This window comes from Argentina silus (genome assembly GCF_951799395.1).
Source record: "Argentina silus genome assembly, chromosome: 12".
Taxonomy (NCBI): Eukaryota; Metazoa; Chordata; class Actinopteri; order Argentiniformes; family Argentinidae; genus Argentina; species Argentina silus.
The window spans coordinates 19,035,759-19,051,946 of NC_139666.1; the positions used below are offsets into that span (position 1 = coordinate 19,035,759).

General features: G+C 43.8%; 2 protein-coding genes across 5 annotated transcripts; one reads left to right on the forward strand and one right to left on the reverse strand.

The window, feature by feature from the left end:
• Positions 1–104: 104 nt before the first annotated feature.
• Positions 105–7,177, reverse strand: gabpa (GA binding protein transcription factor subunit alpha). 4 transcript variants are annotated; one of them, XM_083682452.1, is made up of 10 exons: positions 6,707–7,177; positions 4,962–5,066; positions 4,675–4,819; positions 4,276–4,360; positions 3,868–4,092; positions 3,539–3,733; positions 3,066–3,122; positions 2,203–2,328; positions 1,712–1,904; positions 105–968 (listed from the first exon to the last, which is right to left on the reverse strand). In XM_083682452.1, the coding sequence occupies exons 2-10, from the start codon at positions 5,036–5,038 to the stop codon at positions 755–757; spliced, it is 1,317 nt and encodes a 438-aa protein (XP_083538578.1). In that variant the 5' UTR covers positions 5,039–5,066; positions 6,707–7,177; the 3' UTR covers positions 105–754. The 4 variants fall into 4 exon arrangements, with proteins under 4 accessions (XP_083538578.1, XP_083538579.1, XP_083538577.1 ...); XM_083682453.1 differs by lacking the exon at positions 6,707–7,177 and adding an exon at positions 5,513–5,867; XM_083682451.1 differs by lacking the exon at positions 6,707–7,177 and adding an exon at positions 5,342–5,867.
• Positions 7,178–8,700: 1,523 nt separating this feature from the next.
• u2af1 (U2 small nuclear RNA auxiliary factor 1) lies at positions 8,701–15,359 on the forward strand. The gene is given in 9 exon segments (XM_083681784.1): positions 8,701–8,774; positions 9,290–9,377; positions 11,420–11,486; positions 13,374–13,423; positions 13,887–13,985; positions 14,171–14,308; positions 14,588–14,676; positions 14,947–15,037; positions 15,040–15,359. Coding segments are annotated over 9 exon segments (753 nt in total). The 5' UTR covers positions 8,701–8,730; the 3' UTR covers positions 15,127–15,359.
• The last annotated feature ends 829 nt before the right edge of the window (positions 15,360–16,188 follow it).

Sequence of the window (16,188 nt, forward strand, 5' to 3'; positions counted from 1 at the left end):
TGTAAATTCCTGTCCTGAGTGAATCAAGTTGCATGAATGTATTTGTGAGTGTGTGTTACATGTGTGCTGTATTGGCAGATTAAAACGACTCACAGTCCTTAGGAAAAACACATGCCACTTTATTCCCCCCTGGTGGACAAAAAAGGTCCAGCTCATAAGGGAAACAGACACTGGAAATAAAATACAAAACAGATCCTTTATAAATGGAAAATATGAAAATACACTGCCCTTGTGGCTATCAAAAACATGGAGTACCGGTATATACAATGGAAACAATGCTAAACTACAGATAAGGGACAAAAGATGCAAAGCTCATATTTAGATTTTCACCACTCACACCCACTCACACTCATATCTCATTAACACACGCACACACCACAAGAGGGTTTGTCTCTCCATAATATCACTCGCTCACTCGCACACACACACACACACACACACACGCATACACATTGAGTCTCATGCTCCACCCCTCTCACAGACACACTCTCCCTCACCTTCTAAACAAGCATCTCCCACCCTGGTTAGAATAAAACAAAAACAAAAACAAAAACAGGCACCCCTCCCCCCTCCTGCTTTAGCCCCACCTCCAAAAGGAGGAAGATGAATTTGCCCATGAACACTGATCTAAGGTCAGTTTGGTATTTACACCAGATTAGGATCAGGGCAGGGTAAATTGATCCTAGATCTGTGATTAAGAGCAACTTCTACCCAGAGCAGTCAGAGAGCACCTCATTACACTCAGCTACCCCCCTCAGCTGTCCTGTGATGTGGCTAGCGTCACCGTGGTGATGTTCTGGCCAATCCCGTGCAGCTGCATACGGGCAAGCTTCTTCTGCTCACACTCAGTCACCAGGTTGTTGAGCTCAGCAGCGCTGTAGCCAATCAGAGTCCTCAAGTCGCACACAAACTTGTAGACGAAGCGTTTGCCCTGTACTTTGCTGATCATATCCCCGTCATAGTAATACCTGAGCAGAAACGAGAGGAAACATGTTTGAGCTATTAAGTACACACACATTAACACACACAAACAACCATACATTCAGTGATGTATCCTTTATTTCCAGACTGATGGCAGGGTGAGTGATGGGAACGATGCTCTGATGCCTGACCAGGCGTATAGCTCTGCCCCTCTGGACCCAGGCCTGGGCCACTTACCCATCGAAAATTGCTGATGGGCAGCGCAATTTAATCAGAGACACACAGATTCTACTGATGAATAGAGGAGTGCTTCAAATGGAGGCTGGGACTTCAACCCGATTTTTCTTTTTTTCTTTTTAAATAGAAAATGTAATTCACGTTGCTCATCTCCAAAATGCTGGAATCGAAAACGTCTTCAAACAAACTGTTTTTATTGCGTTCAATGCGTGCAATCAAATCGGTTTGTAAAAAATAGCATGGGCGGAGGAGGAGGGCCATCGTGAGCAATTCAAGGTTGGAGCATACAGCAAAAGGTTTCCAAGGGTGTGGACTTGCTTACAACTTCCGATAGCACTTTTCACTCCTCACCACCCCTGGAATTTCAATCAAGAGATGAGATATTCTGGGATCCAAGATTAATACTGTCTTAAAAGACAAACTACCCTTCGCAAAAATAACCAATCTCTGTGATGTCTGTGATTGTAAATAAATAGGGCATACACTTGCTGCCATTCAAACAGACAGAGAGAGAGACAGGGACAGAGACAGACAGACAGACAGACTGACTAACCTGAGGGCCCGGCTGAGTTTCTCGTAGTTCATGGTGGGCTTGTTCTTGCGCTGGCCCCACTTCTGGGCCACCAGCTCAGGCTGGTTGAGTTTGAACTCTCCCTCCTCGCCCACCCAGGAGATGCAGTCCCGGGCGTCCTTATCTGTCAGCAGCTCCAACAGGAACTGCCATAGCTGGATTTGACCGTTATTACCTGGGACAGGGGAAAGGACATGAGGGAGGGAGAGAGAGAGTGTGTGTGTGTGTGTGTGTGTGTGTATGTACAACCACACAAACATCTGACCAGATCAAGCACACGATTCACACACAGAAGTACATTTACTTCAAATTCTCTCTCTTACACTTACAAAAAAAAGACCTACAGATGTGTGTGTGTGACCTGCGCACGCACGCATGCATGCACACGCACACACACAGATCTTATTGCTCATTAAGTCAACAGAGACACACACTAGACACTGGAGACACTGTTGTTGCATAGCGTGCTGTACCTGTGCGGTTGCCGGGGGAGCTGCGTTCCTCTCCTCCTGCGATGCGGGGTGTTCTGGGGCCACGGCTCTGCTTTAGAACCTTTATGGTGGTGGGCGTGGACACTGGGGCCGGGATTATCTGGACCTCTGTGGGGCGGAGACAACAGGTGTAGAGTCATACTTGAATGCATCAACCAGAATGGAATAGAAATCTCATTCTATAGTCAGTGGAAGTGGACTTGAGCCCTTATCCCGCCCAGTAGCCGACTTTCCACAACAGGGCATGATGTGCCGCGGCCTTCAACAGGGCTTACTCCAGGCCCATTCGGTGCTTAAACCTCTGGCTTTTATCCTTCGTTGCCCCCCCCTGGTCCTTATGAGGCCAAACAGGGGTAGGGGCATGGTTTAGAACGAGGATGGGATATTCTTACCTTTCAATTGTTTTAGTTGGCTAGCAAACTCGGTGGGTGGCAAGCATAATGAAAGCTAGCTCACTAGACAAACTACACAATGGAATGGATTTGAACAGCACTTTTTGCAAATACAATTGTCATAAAGTTCTTAAGCTACCTGAACCTGTTGGGAAACCGGAGAATTGTGACACGAGTGTCTCCATAGTTCGCCACCTTACGAACTGCAGAATGTAAACAAACTGGAAATCATACGGGGAGGGACTAGAAAGCCCAACTGGAAAATCAAACAAGCTTGTTCACTAGGCTCGAAGCAACAGGCTTTGAGCTCTAGCTGGCCGCTTGTAAGCCTTGGCACGCACTGGCACCGCTGCCAAAAAGTGGCTATTGATTACCAAAGCACTACATACTGTGACTGACACATCCACTGAGTGCCATTCAAATGGGACAGTGAGAGACAGGACAGATGCTTACGTTGGTCGATCATAACTGTAGCCTCCTGGCCCGACTGGTCCTGACTGGCCAACACATCTGCAAGAAATACAGACAGGAATTAGCCAACGCCAAAGCAATAGGGCCCCAGTCACAATCATATGCACACCATGTTGACCCTCAAGCCATCCCCCTCTGCGCCTTACCCTTTAATGTTTGCAGATCTAAACTATGGTCGATGCATGTTGCTTACATGTATTCAGCTCTTCATCTTCTTTATTGGACGTTGTATTGCGGTTGGCCGCCTATCATGATTCTTTAATCTGCAAACACTAAAGCAGTAGGGGCTAGGGGCAGTCTTTGGACGTATCTGTTATTGTGTTGTTTTCAGACCCTCTCTCACACAAAAGCACGCTCTCTTTGCCGCACACACACTCTCCCAACTGCCACCCTCTCCCAACTGCCACCCTCTCTCACACCCACACTGACGGACCGGCACCGTTCCAGTGACTCACACTTGCGCAGCAGCTCAAGATGGCTCCAGAGTATCTCTCCACTGGGAACCCTCTGAAGAAACTCTTCCTGGGAGAAGGAGCAGAGGTCCCGACCTGCGATATGAATCCCTCCCACCTCCATCTCGTCAATGCTGAACTCCTTCATCACCCACACAGCCCAATGGATCACCTGATCGGCTGTCCACTGCACAGGGTCTGAGGGGAGGAGGAGAGAGAAACATTAACACACACACACACACACAGACACACACACAGAAGTTCTTAGATAACATATGTGTTTATGAAGTATATGCATTTAAGGCATGCCCAGCCACGTGTGTGTTTCTCACCGTAGGGTATTCCCAGGCGGACCTGCTCCTTGCGGTAGCCCTCCAGGGCTGCGGCCCAGCGGGTCACCTGTTCCGAGGTGTCGTCTGACAGGGCAGAGCGCTCCACAGCGATAAGCTGCCCCTCCTCCACCATCGTCCCATCCTCCCCCGCCGCATCTGGGTCGATCACCACCTCCACCGTCTCCACCGGCTTCACGATCTCCAGGATGTTCAGCTTCTCTTCCCCTTGGAGGGTAGGGGGGAGTAAGTGTGTGCTGGAAAGGTATCTAGCTATATTTATTCTTGGGCAATTTGCATTTGCGTTTGTCTAAATAGAACACACTACTTTCCGCACTTGAACCAGGTGGAGGGGTGTGGAGTGGTGTGTGTGTGTGTGTGTGTGTGTGTGTGTGTGTGTGTGTGGCCTACCTGGTCTGGTGATGATCTGTAGGCTGAGCTGCACTGTGCCATCTGTCTTCACTCCCTGATCAAAAAGGCTGTGGTCAGGATGCAGCTAGGGAGAGGGAGAGGTGGACAGGGGCGAGAGAGGTATGAATAGGTGGAGGGGAAAGCAAATGAGAGAGAGAGAGAGAGAGAGAGAGACACACACACACACACACACACACACACACACACACACACACACACACACACACACACACACACACACACACACACACACACACACACACACACACAGACAGACAGACAGACAGAAAGAGAGAGTTACAAAAACACATTTCAAAACATATTGGATACAATAGACACTCCATCAGCACTAAATCTCACAGGTTTTTTTTTTACCCCTATGAATATGTGCCTCAGTACCTGGATATCCTGTAGACAGATTTCATATCCATCTAATGACACCTGGATGCGAGGCTCCAGGAGTTTCTTTAAGTTGCCAATAGGCTCATTGATGTCAATATCCTGTTGGATCAAGTCAGCTGATGTAATAGTATGCTCCTCAACCCTAAACATGACATGGTGACAGACAGCAGTAGAGTTAGATCATCAGAGGGGAGTTGGGTTACAATGCATGTATTTATTTGTGTGTGGGGGGGGGGGCACGTTTTTTGGAAACACACACAAACACTTCGACACACATCACTCACCCTTCCTCCAGACACTCCTGTTTCTCCTGTCCATCGATCTCAATCTCTATCATCTCCTCTGTCTCGCTTTTAGACATTGCTGTAGTCCAATAGTCAACTTTTTTCCTTACAAAGCAATGGAGGAGGAGTGATGGAGATGGAACAAGTGATTCATCATTATCAAATGTAGCAACAAGATCAGCACACACATCTAATCTATATCGTTTGCGACCATGGTTGGTAAACAACCATAACATAAAAACACTTTTTGAAACTTAACATTGGACATGGGCATGATTACATTTACTAATATGATATGGGGGCTTCACTGGTTCTATGGCGCCAGCACTATGTTCCACAAACAGCGGCAAAACATGTGTATACAGATAAAACATACCTACATATAACCAGCAGCTTAGAGTTACACATTGTGTGAGTTTAGTTGAATTAAGCAGAGCTATTGATCTGCCCAGCTAGCAAACGGCTCTTCTGTGGAGGGGAGCCTCGATCTCTCATTGGGCGGCCGAGAGTTATCGTGTGCGCTAAATACTAAGTCGAGGGCGAGGCCTTACCAATACGTAGGCCTTGTGGTGGGCCATTACTTGATAATCCATTATCTATAAACTTGATAAGCTTGGCCAATTCCCCCGAACCCGGTACTAATGCACTTTACAGCTAGCAACGTGTAGCGGTACACGGTAGCTAAAAGCTGGCTAGCCATATTGTTGTCTGCGATTACGCAGTGGGGCGAGGCACACGCCATACGAACCCCCAAGTCCCATAAGCACACAACTGGTGTTTGACTGTAAAAAAAAAACATTTCGCCAAATGACTGATTCCAATTTTGATTCAAATATACAGTGAAAGTTAGAAACTGGAAAACTTTGAAACGGAAATGGAAGAAACGGAAACAAAACAGCAGAGGGGCAAATGCAAAGGAGCCGGAAATCCTGGCTAAGTTAACAACGTTGTCTACAGACTTCCGAGAGCGGTCAGGGGAAATACCACTGTAATTTGCTCGATTAAAATAGAACATAAAAGATATCAATAATATTAGGAAACATAACTGGTGTTGGACTAAATGTATAACATGTCGAGGCGGCGACAAACGGGACTACAATTGGCACACTCTTGAGCGTTAGCAACAATGGACCTGACCTGCTAACAGCTACTGATCTGAACAAGTCTATTATGTCTTGCTATTTGCTAGCTATATGTCATTGGCATGGAAGTTGTTGTATGATGCTGGAAGAGTTTTGCCGTTTTTGGAGAGCTGTCTACCAGATGATCCTGTCAGCTAGAGAGAACCCGTGATTCAGCACCACATCGGTCTAGTCTGCTTAGCTAGCTTGATGATGATGGCTAGCTAGCAATTACGTTGGTTAGACCGCTCTGGTATATATGATTTAAAAGTTTCACCTTAGCATTGGATCGTAGTTTAGCTAGCTACTTGTTACTTTCTTTGTATCCATACACTTGTAACTTTTTGTACGTTTGAAAGGATTCATGGTCATTTTGTATCGAATGCATATACCATGGCATGTGGCATTAGCTAGCTACACAACATGGGCTTAGGAGGTTAGCGTCCTTGCTAGCTAGCTACTCCTAAGTTGGCTAACCAGTTAGCAGTCTGTTCGACTCACTCAAAAAGCGGGAAGACCAATGAGGCGTTCAAGAGGGCACATTTCTTATAATATCCCATATATATATAGTGTTTTTGTGTTATGTCGTGAGTTTGCTATATTAAAAATAGTCGCTACACATACCTCTTAGAATTTAAGCTCCAAGATTGTGGACTTGGTACGTGTCCCGATGTAGCTAGGATAGCAAGCTAGCTGTCTCTCCCGAATCGAATTCATGCAAGTTTTTGGTCAACAAGACTGGGGGCGGGGACTAGCTTTTTAGACAACAGTTTACTCTAGCATAATATGTATTGTTTTCTCGGTGGTCTTTGAATGCAACAGAATTGACTTTTTTTGTGCTTGTAACCAACTTGAACCAACAGTGGTTGAGTTTAATAGTCACTTAGGCCCTATGCCCATACAACATTCATCGTGTATGAATTTATACTCACAAATGTGTAATATGTGTCCCGAACGCTTGGGGCTCGTAGAAAACGCCTACTCAGAGACAAAAGCAACTTCTCACCGAAAAGTACGATTTTGTACCATAGTTGGGATTTGGTAGTCTGTATCGGGGAAACCGCCCTCTGGTATTGCAAATGTTCTGTGTCTATTCACTGTTATTTATTTATTTTGGAGGGGGGGTGGGGGGATTGTTGAATGCATATGTGTTCAAAATAAGAATAAACATTTGTCACTAACATACCCTTCTACAATTGGCGGAGGTTTTTATGATGTTTGCATGCAATATGATACCAACATCTCTATTTACCAACATCTAGATCTAGGATATCTTATCATATATATATAATTCTCCCATCCCCTACATCAAGCCTGCGACTATGAGCTCTGGATGCTGTATTTGGACGTTTCTGAACACTTGTCAATTCAATCTGTTTTTGCTTGTTTATGAATAATTCTGAAAGAACAAAACACTGATGTATATACGAGAAACAGGACTCGCTCCTGGTTAAGAGTACTGCACAATCTTTAAATCCTCGTAACTGGACTGTGTGTGAATTTGACAGGATTAAGCACTAAAAATAGAGTGACAACCGAATTTAGGTGTGTGTACGGGGCCTTAGGGTGATGACTCCTAAACCCATTCAAACCAATATAATTTCGCAGAGCAAGACAGCTCTGCCTCTGAATATTGCATACCCAATAATATCTGGGGCCTAATTTAAAACCAACAGAACCCTTTTTCGTGGAGAGCAAAGAGCATCGAGTTGGTTTTCAAGCAATATCATAATTAAGAAATAATTGTTAATTAAAATATGAATGTAATAAAGATATTTGTCTGAGCAAAGATGTCATGAAGGGTTCTGTTTTACAAGAGAGTAATGTCAGTGAAGAGAGATAACCAGACCACTTGAAAATACAATAATCAGACCACTCTGGAGGTAATGTGGTATGTCACAAAGGAGAGTTGTCTGTGATTGATGTCATAATGAAGGGCTGAAAATACATGATGTCATAATGAAGAGCTGTCTGGGAGAATGTTTTATGTCATAATGAAGAGTTCTGTCTGTGAGAACGTTTGATGTCATAATGAAGAGTTCTGTCTGGGTGAATGTTTGATGTCATACTAAAGAGTTCTGTCTGAGAATTGTTTATGTCATAATGAAGAGTTCTGTCTGGGAGAACCTTTGATGTCATAATGAAGAGTTCTGTCTGTGTATGTCACAATAACGAGCTCTGTAGATGAAAAATAATTGTGTTTTGAGTTTGATATCATAATGAAGAATTATGTATTATGTATTAGAGAATAGGTCATTTCATAACAGTTCTGTCTGAGAGTATGAAGAGTCTTTTATGAAGAGTCCTGAGTTCTTGAACCGAGAATATGTGGTAGGCCTGTCGGTATCATGAGAGGAACTCTTTCTTTCTGAAAAATCAAGGGACTGTTCCAGAATTTCAAATAAATACTTCAAAATGATTGAATGTTGTAAAAGCCTCTGTGAAGCTGCAGCACTCACTGGTGTTTTTCAGCGGAGGTGATTTCAACCACCGCCTCTAGTTCGACTCCACAGTCAACCACACCTCACACACATTGCAGTCAACTAGGTTTGCGGCCTCTTTTTGGTGCCACAAAAACATTACCGGCGGAAGTGTATTTTTTAGCGGAAGAAGAATCTTGTCGAATCTCAAGTTAGTCAGAATCGAAAATGGCGGAGTACTTGGCATCCATTTTCGGCACAGAGAAAGATAAGTAAGTAAAATGTTGTAAGCTAACCAGTTGTGTCGCTGCTGTTTTTGTCGAAAAGCATGTAAAAGTCAGTAGACGTTCACTCCGAATGGCGTGTAGCAAGTTAGGCTATCATGCATTAGCAGCAGCTGAGAAATGCTTATGGTAACTGGCTAGTATTGTTAGCTAGGCAGTGTGTTGTGTAGCTAGCGGCATGTGTGTGCGCGCTAAGCAGTTAAATGGAAGGAGTCAACTGCTTCACGTATTCTTCAAATAACTTTAAACTTGAACGTTGACGTGCTTTTTATTTTAGTGATGCACGCATTTGTCCGACGTGATGTGTCTTTGTTAGCTATCTTCGTTCGCTGTTATGCAAATAGCTAGCTAGCAAATAATGCAGTTCTACAATGTGGCTAGCTAACGTAAGTACGATGTGGTCACATGGGGCTTTTATATGCTTCCATGTTCTGTTTGTTGTTTGCGTCATAACCGTGTGTATATTGACATGACTGATATGAACGTCTCTCTCTTCAAAACAGAGTCAACTGTTCTTTCTACTTTAAAATTGGTGCCTGTCGCCATGGTGACCGCTGCTCCAGATTGCACAATAAGCCAACTTTCAGCCAGGTAGGCCTGAGTCTTCTTACCGTCCCAGAATTGATGCTTAGATTTTGTAATGAAGTCCAGTAGCCCATCTGTCACAAAAGCAGCGTTGTTAATCTCCTTTTGGGTGAGATGGGTGCATACATGTTATGGGCTAAATATGCAGTGCTGATTGTATGCTTCAGTTTGTTAAATATTAATACATTTCATATCTAGGGGCGTTTGAATGAAATGAATGCATTTTCTGTAGGCCCAATACTGTTAGCCTTAATGTTTAATATGAAGTGCAATTTCATTTTGTGTGCATTTTAACCTCTTTCCCCAACATTAAACATTTTGATTCCTCCTAACAGAAAGACCCTGGACTTGTCATTGCCTGCATGTCTGAACAATCACATGCTTCCTCTTATGAAAACAGAAAGTATTGTCAAGTTTCAAAGAACAAAGCCATTAAAATGTCATTTTAGTACTGGTTCTCTCTCAATACTTTATTGGTAAAATATTCCTAAAACAGGTAAATGTATTTTAATGCAATTATTCTAAGGACACAAACGCAGCATATGTTCCTCTACGCTTGCATGTTCAGGCCCGTTCAGCGACCTAAAATATCCAAAGTACTTTCCGTCTCCCATCCTGTCATGTCCTGTCCAAGTCGGTCTCTTACACAACCTCTCTGTAACATAATTTTCTTTCACTGGTCAGTGGCATTACAACTGTGCTGCGTTTTTAAGGCTAATGCAACAGTTTCTATTTGAAGATGCACCTTCCTTCGTATAAGGGCAATCTTCACTTCTACTCCCCAGTCAGGCCTACCTGGCCTTCATATTTATACCCTAATGCCATAAGCTCTTAGATGGAGACTAGATTTAGTCCTGAACTGCTCAGAGATCAGCCATGTATGTCTTTATAAAGCTTTATAAAACTCTAGACTTTGGCCGAAAGAAGGCACGACAATGCTTATGTCACAGTATTTTCATATAAGCCAATTTGTACCCCATTGTATCCTCTGTGGACTGCCGTCATGCTCACTTAACAACCAGGCCTTTTTAGTGTACCAGACCCATTGTAAAATTATTTTGCAGAGGTTGTCCCTCTGCTTCATTATTTTGATGAATCCCACGATTGGTTGTAGTTGAATATTCACATTAGTTGAGGTATTTGCTTTCTTGTAAAACACATATTGCGGCACCACCAAACTGGTGTTAAAGCATCCTATGAGTCGTCATCACTCCCTTTTACAGCTTGTGTGATGTGTGCGTAGGACTAAACTTAATTGACTTCCTGATCACGATTTAAATCCCCATAGCACGATTTGAATGACCTCATAGCACGGGTATTGCAATAGCTAGTACTTATCTACATATAGGCCTACTCACTGCAATAATACACCTCATGTAATTCCAATTAGCTGGCCCAAACCGTTCCCTTCCATGGTCCGATATAAATCCCGCTCTCCAGTCTCTGCGTGCGTAGGTCATAGGGCAGCTCCATTCTAGGCTTCCTATAGGTTCCCCCACAGCTTGTCTTCCCAGGAGAGGGAAAATACACATTTCTCAGGCCCAGTGCGTCCACCCTTCAAGCACGGACTCCTGCTTTGTGCTGTTTTTGCGCCCCTCCCCTCCAACCTAGGTTCATCTAGGTCCAAGGATTTTGTCCCCTTCCCCTCCTACCTAGGTTCATCTAGGTCCAAGGATCTTGCCCTCCCTCCCTCCCTTCCTACAGAATCTAGGTTCATCTAGGTGCAAGGATCTTGCCCCCTCCCTTCCTACAGAATCTAGGTTCATCTAGGTGCAAGGATCTTGCCCCCCTCCCTTCCTACAGAATCTAGGTTCCTCTAGGTCCAGGGATTTCACTCCCCTCGCTTGTAGGTTCTTCTAGGTCCCAGGATTTTTAATTTTTTAATTAAACTTTCTCACATTTTAGCAACAGGGGCTCCACTTTCAACACCAACTGTGGGTTAAAAAAGTCTGCTTTAGTTAGTGTTGGCCTATATTTTTTTGGGGGGAGGGATTTTAGTTTTCAAATTTTTTTATAAATATTTTTTTTTTTTCATTTTCCCTCTGCAGACCATCTTGATTCAAAACATCTACCGTAACCCCCAAAACAGTGCGCAGACGGCCGACGGCTCCCACTGTAAGTGCCTCCGCTCCAGTCCTCTCTCAGCCCTCCAGGTCTCCACCCTAGCTCTCTCCCCCCCTCCTCAGATTTTAGGTCTGCGTCTCCGCTGGCTGCCTGCAGGGCTTTGGAGGGTCTGCCTCAGCACTGGTAGCAGGGGGGTACCTCAACACTTGAAAATGCCGCACTCCAAAAAAAAGAAAGAAAAAAAACAAACAAACCAAAAAACAGCCCCGTCCACCGAGGTCAAAAGCGTTAGATTAGGAAATTACACATTCTCATCGTGTCATTGGAGAATGTCCTAAACAAGTGGAAATGCCTTGGTCCTTACTAAATTTCCATTGCGCCGTTCAAAGTTAGTAGCACAAGGGGTGTTCTTATAGTGCCCGTTGTTTTTGTTTGTTTGTCTCCTCCCTCCCTCTCCTGATGTTTAAAAAAAAAAAAAAAAAAAAAAAGATTGCCTATCAGTTCACAGATGATTATCTTGAGCTGTTAGCTCTCAGAATGTTTCAGATGCAGAATGTCTGACCACGCCGTCATAGTGCCCCACATTTTTGATTGATGTCCAAAATATCATGTTTGTACTACTGTTTAAATGCAGCACAGGGGAACTACAGACCTGTTTAGCCTTTTAAATTAGTTTTAAGCGTGACATATATGCCTTCACTCTCAGCATCCTGCAGCCCCTGCACGGTAGAGGGATTCACAGAAACCCTATGTTTGCCATGTTGTTAAGAGTGTCAATGTGGGTTATATGAATAGTAAGTAGTCCTAGTACCCTGACTTTGAGCCCTAGCTAGCAGAGCTGATGCAATACCACTCACTGCCTCTCAGGTAAGTTAAGGGGTTCTAGTCTTTTGTAACTGTTACTGTGTCATGTATAATTGCTCTGTTTCTCATCTGAGCATCTCAGAATGACTGGCCAACCCATATTTGGGTGTTCCATCACCTATAATTCACTCTGAAGTTCTAGAATTTCAACCCACCTCCTAAACTCAGTGGTTAATGAAGCTACTGTTTGGGTTGGCTACATGCTATGCGAGTTCAAGTTTTCTGTTGCCAAATGTCATTCTGAGATTTTCACTTCCAGTTCTCTTTCACAGCTTGGACCAGTCCAGTGGATCATCCTAATCTCTTTAAATTATCCCTTCCTACCCTTTTCTGGGGCTGGTTGGGAGTGCAAGTAGTCTTTAGGGGGAGGGGGTGGGTGGGGATAAAAATTAACCTATTTAGTAACTTTTTAGAAATCTGCCTGAAACTATCTAAAAAATGTACGTTTTGTATTTCAGACTATTGCCCTCTTGAACATTTACCGTAACCCTCAAAACACTGCCCAGTCTGCTGATGGTTTGCGCTGTAAGTTTCCCACCCATTAACAGGGGCCTGTGGCACTCCCTAAGGTCACTCTCTCTTTCTCTGTCTATAAGCCAACACCATCTTATTTGGCTATCTTTCCTCTGTACCTGACATTGATCATCCCCTTCTAATCAGTGGTAATGAATTTTGGGTCAGGTGTAGGGCAAGTGTAAACTGAGAAAAATTAAGCTGTAGTCCCTAGTTTTAGGATGTAGTCCCATTGTCTAGCTTTATTACATTAACACCCAGTTCCTCTATGGCTGACCCTATTTTGTCAGCACTGAATTTAATTGTTGTCTGACTGTCCTCACACATTGGGGAAAATGTTCTTGTCTTTGTGTTCTGCTGGGGTACAATGAGTTCTTACTATTGACTCATAGACCACTGAAACTTCTGCATTTGCTGTCATTTACAGTTTATATACCAAATTAAATTGTGCGATCGATTTAAACAAAAAAAAGGAAAAAAAAGACGGACTGAAATTAAAATCAACAGTTAAGGCCTTTATGTTGGTTTGCCATTGATGCATGTTTCTCCCACTGCCACTAGGTGCCGTCAGCGATGTGGAGATGCAGGAGCACTATGATGAGTTCTTTGAGGTGGGTGTCTGATCAACCACAAGCCCTTTTGAAGGGAGTGGATGATTGCCTGCACATGTTTAATGATCCATCTCTTTTTGTTTATTTATTTTTTTAATATAAAAAATATCTATGTATGATAATGCTGTTTTTATTTAAAAATGTATGTTTTTATTGTTCTTTGTAAAGTGTTTTGAATATTTGTGAATTAATTTTAAACCTACAGTGCCCTCTATAAGTATATGGACCAGAGAGACCAAAAACTATTTTGGCTGCAATTAACAGTGATGAAATTATGAATGAGGCAGTATGGAATATCACCTTTTATTTTAGGATATTTTCATGCATGTCATTTTTACAATTTAGAAATAAAGGCAAACTAACTTTCACCCAAAAAAAAATCACAAGTACCAAATACATATGGAGGGTGCTATATCTTCCCTTCTGTCTCTCCACATCCCTCTTGGTCTCTCTCCTGCTGTAGGAGGTCTTCACAGAGATGGAGGAGAAGTACGGAGAGGTGGAGGAGATGAACGTGTGTGACAACTTGGGAGACCATCTGGTTGGGAACGTATATGTGAAGGTGGGTGATGTGTTCACGTGATGATGGAGTATGCGTTTGAAGAACAAACTTTCCACTGCTATCACACTCGCACTGCCAGTCATTCACTGCCTCGTTGTGATGACAGATTTTGTCCACAGACAGACAGACCAAACACGCATACTCTCAATCACCCATCCCTCTCTTGACGCTCTCTTTGTGCGCAGTTCCGTCGTGAGGAGGATGCAGAGAAGGCGGTGATGGATCTGAATAACCGGTGGTTTAACGGGCAGCCCATTCATGCTGAGCTCTCCCCCGTTACCGACTTCAGAGAAGCCTGCTGCCGCCAGTATGAGATGGGGTCAGTACTGAACTGCAGAACAACACACAGAATCTTCCGCTCAAGTTTACATGTGTGGTTTACTAGATTGCACTAGACAATCATTGTAACTCAATGGGGTTATTGTGTCTCAGGTGACACGTTATTGTAGAACAATGACACGGGTCATTTGTACCAATGGTGTCAAATGTGCCCCTCTTTCCTGTTACATAGATTTGGTTTCTTCATGCAGCAGCATGCTTTGTCCTACTTTTCTCTCAACCCCTCAGTGTGCTAACTGCAGTACCCCTTTTCTCCACAGGGAGTGCACCGAGGCGGTTTCTGTAACTTCATGCATCTGAAGCCTATCTCCCGTGAGCTGAGAAGGGAGCTCTACGGACGTCGTAGGAAAAGGTACGGAACTGTCAGCTCTCTCAAAGTTGATGCATACAATAGGACGTTCTTATCACATGCAACAATAATACATTTTGTGAAACTTAAAGGTGCCATACAAAACAACCTTGCATCCATTGCTCTGTATGAATTTGAGATTTGTTACATTCCTCCAACCCCACCCCTCAGCTGTTTACCAAAATAAGTAGCGGGAGACCGCTTTGTTGTTTTGAATGAATCCCAGATTGCCTCTTTAAGAAGCTTTTATTCCCGTCCTCTCCTCCTCTGTAGGCATCGTTCGCGCTCGCAATCAAGGGAAAGGCGTTCTCGCTCACGGGACAGAGGCAGGGGTGGTGGTGGTGGTGGTGGCGGCGGCGGTGGAGGAGGAGGAGGAGGGAGGAGGAGGAGGAAAAAGGACGCGACCGCGAGAGGCGCCGCTCCAGAGACCGAGAACGTTCTGGAAGATTTTAAACCTGAGCCCTGACCACACGTCCATCCCTTCCCATCTCCTTGCTCTAACTCCAGCAATTCCCAAATCCTTCTCTCCTTCCCTAGTTCCAACAAACTCCCCCCATCCCTCTATCAACTGCTCCAGGCCCCATCATAGAATTGTGTCACCAATGACCAAAATTAGTTGAAAAATGTTCTTATCATTTTTATTCAAGAAAATGAAAGCTTGCCTTCTCAATAAAAACATGATTTGTACTGAATCTGTCACTTATTTCTTCTCTGGGGAAGGACTTTGTTGCTAATACAGAGATGTCTTTTTAGTTAGCAGCAATGAGTCACACCCTGCTATGAGTCATAGTCAGACTGGTTTTTACTGGAATTAAGGTGAAATCCTGCTGTCTACCCAGAATTCCTAGTAGCTTGAAACCCACAGCATCAGCTGATGTCTTGATGCATGGTCACCTGTGCATGGAAGAGAAATTGGCTCAAATGGATTGTTAGCTTAGGTTTTCTTTAGGGATTACTGTCTAAACCAATTAGCGGCATTTGAAAATCCTGGGGTTATTCTAATTTGGAGCGGGTCCATATAGCAAATAAATTCACTCTTACATGCTTACCCATGCCTTTGTTGAATTAAGGTGCAGTTTAATGGTTTTAATCTGATCATCTTTCAAACTGATTAGTGGATGAGTTTCCTTTACACCAGAGGAGTACCAATGACAAAGGCAAGACCAGGGGACATATTGCATCCCCTGTCCTAGTAGTGTCAAGATAGCATGAACTGAAAATGTAGGCTTTGAGTAATATATGAGAGTCCTGTACTGGCAAGATTGTTATCAATTACTCAGAACGCCATTAGTTGATCATTGTTTATTAACCTCTGTACAGACAGCCATATAACAGGTAGCCCGAATTGGGGCGGCTTCCCGGACACAGATTAAACCTAGTCCTAGAGCAAATCACGCTTTCAATAGAAAATCTCAAATGAAGACGCTATTTAGTCTACAATTAGGCTTAATATGTGTCTGGGAAACCAGCTTGTTATGATTTACTGACAGCTTGATATTTATACAACCAAGAAGT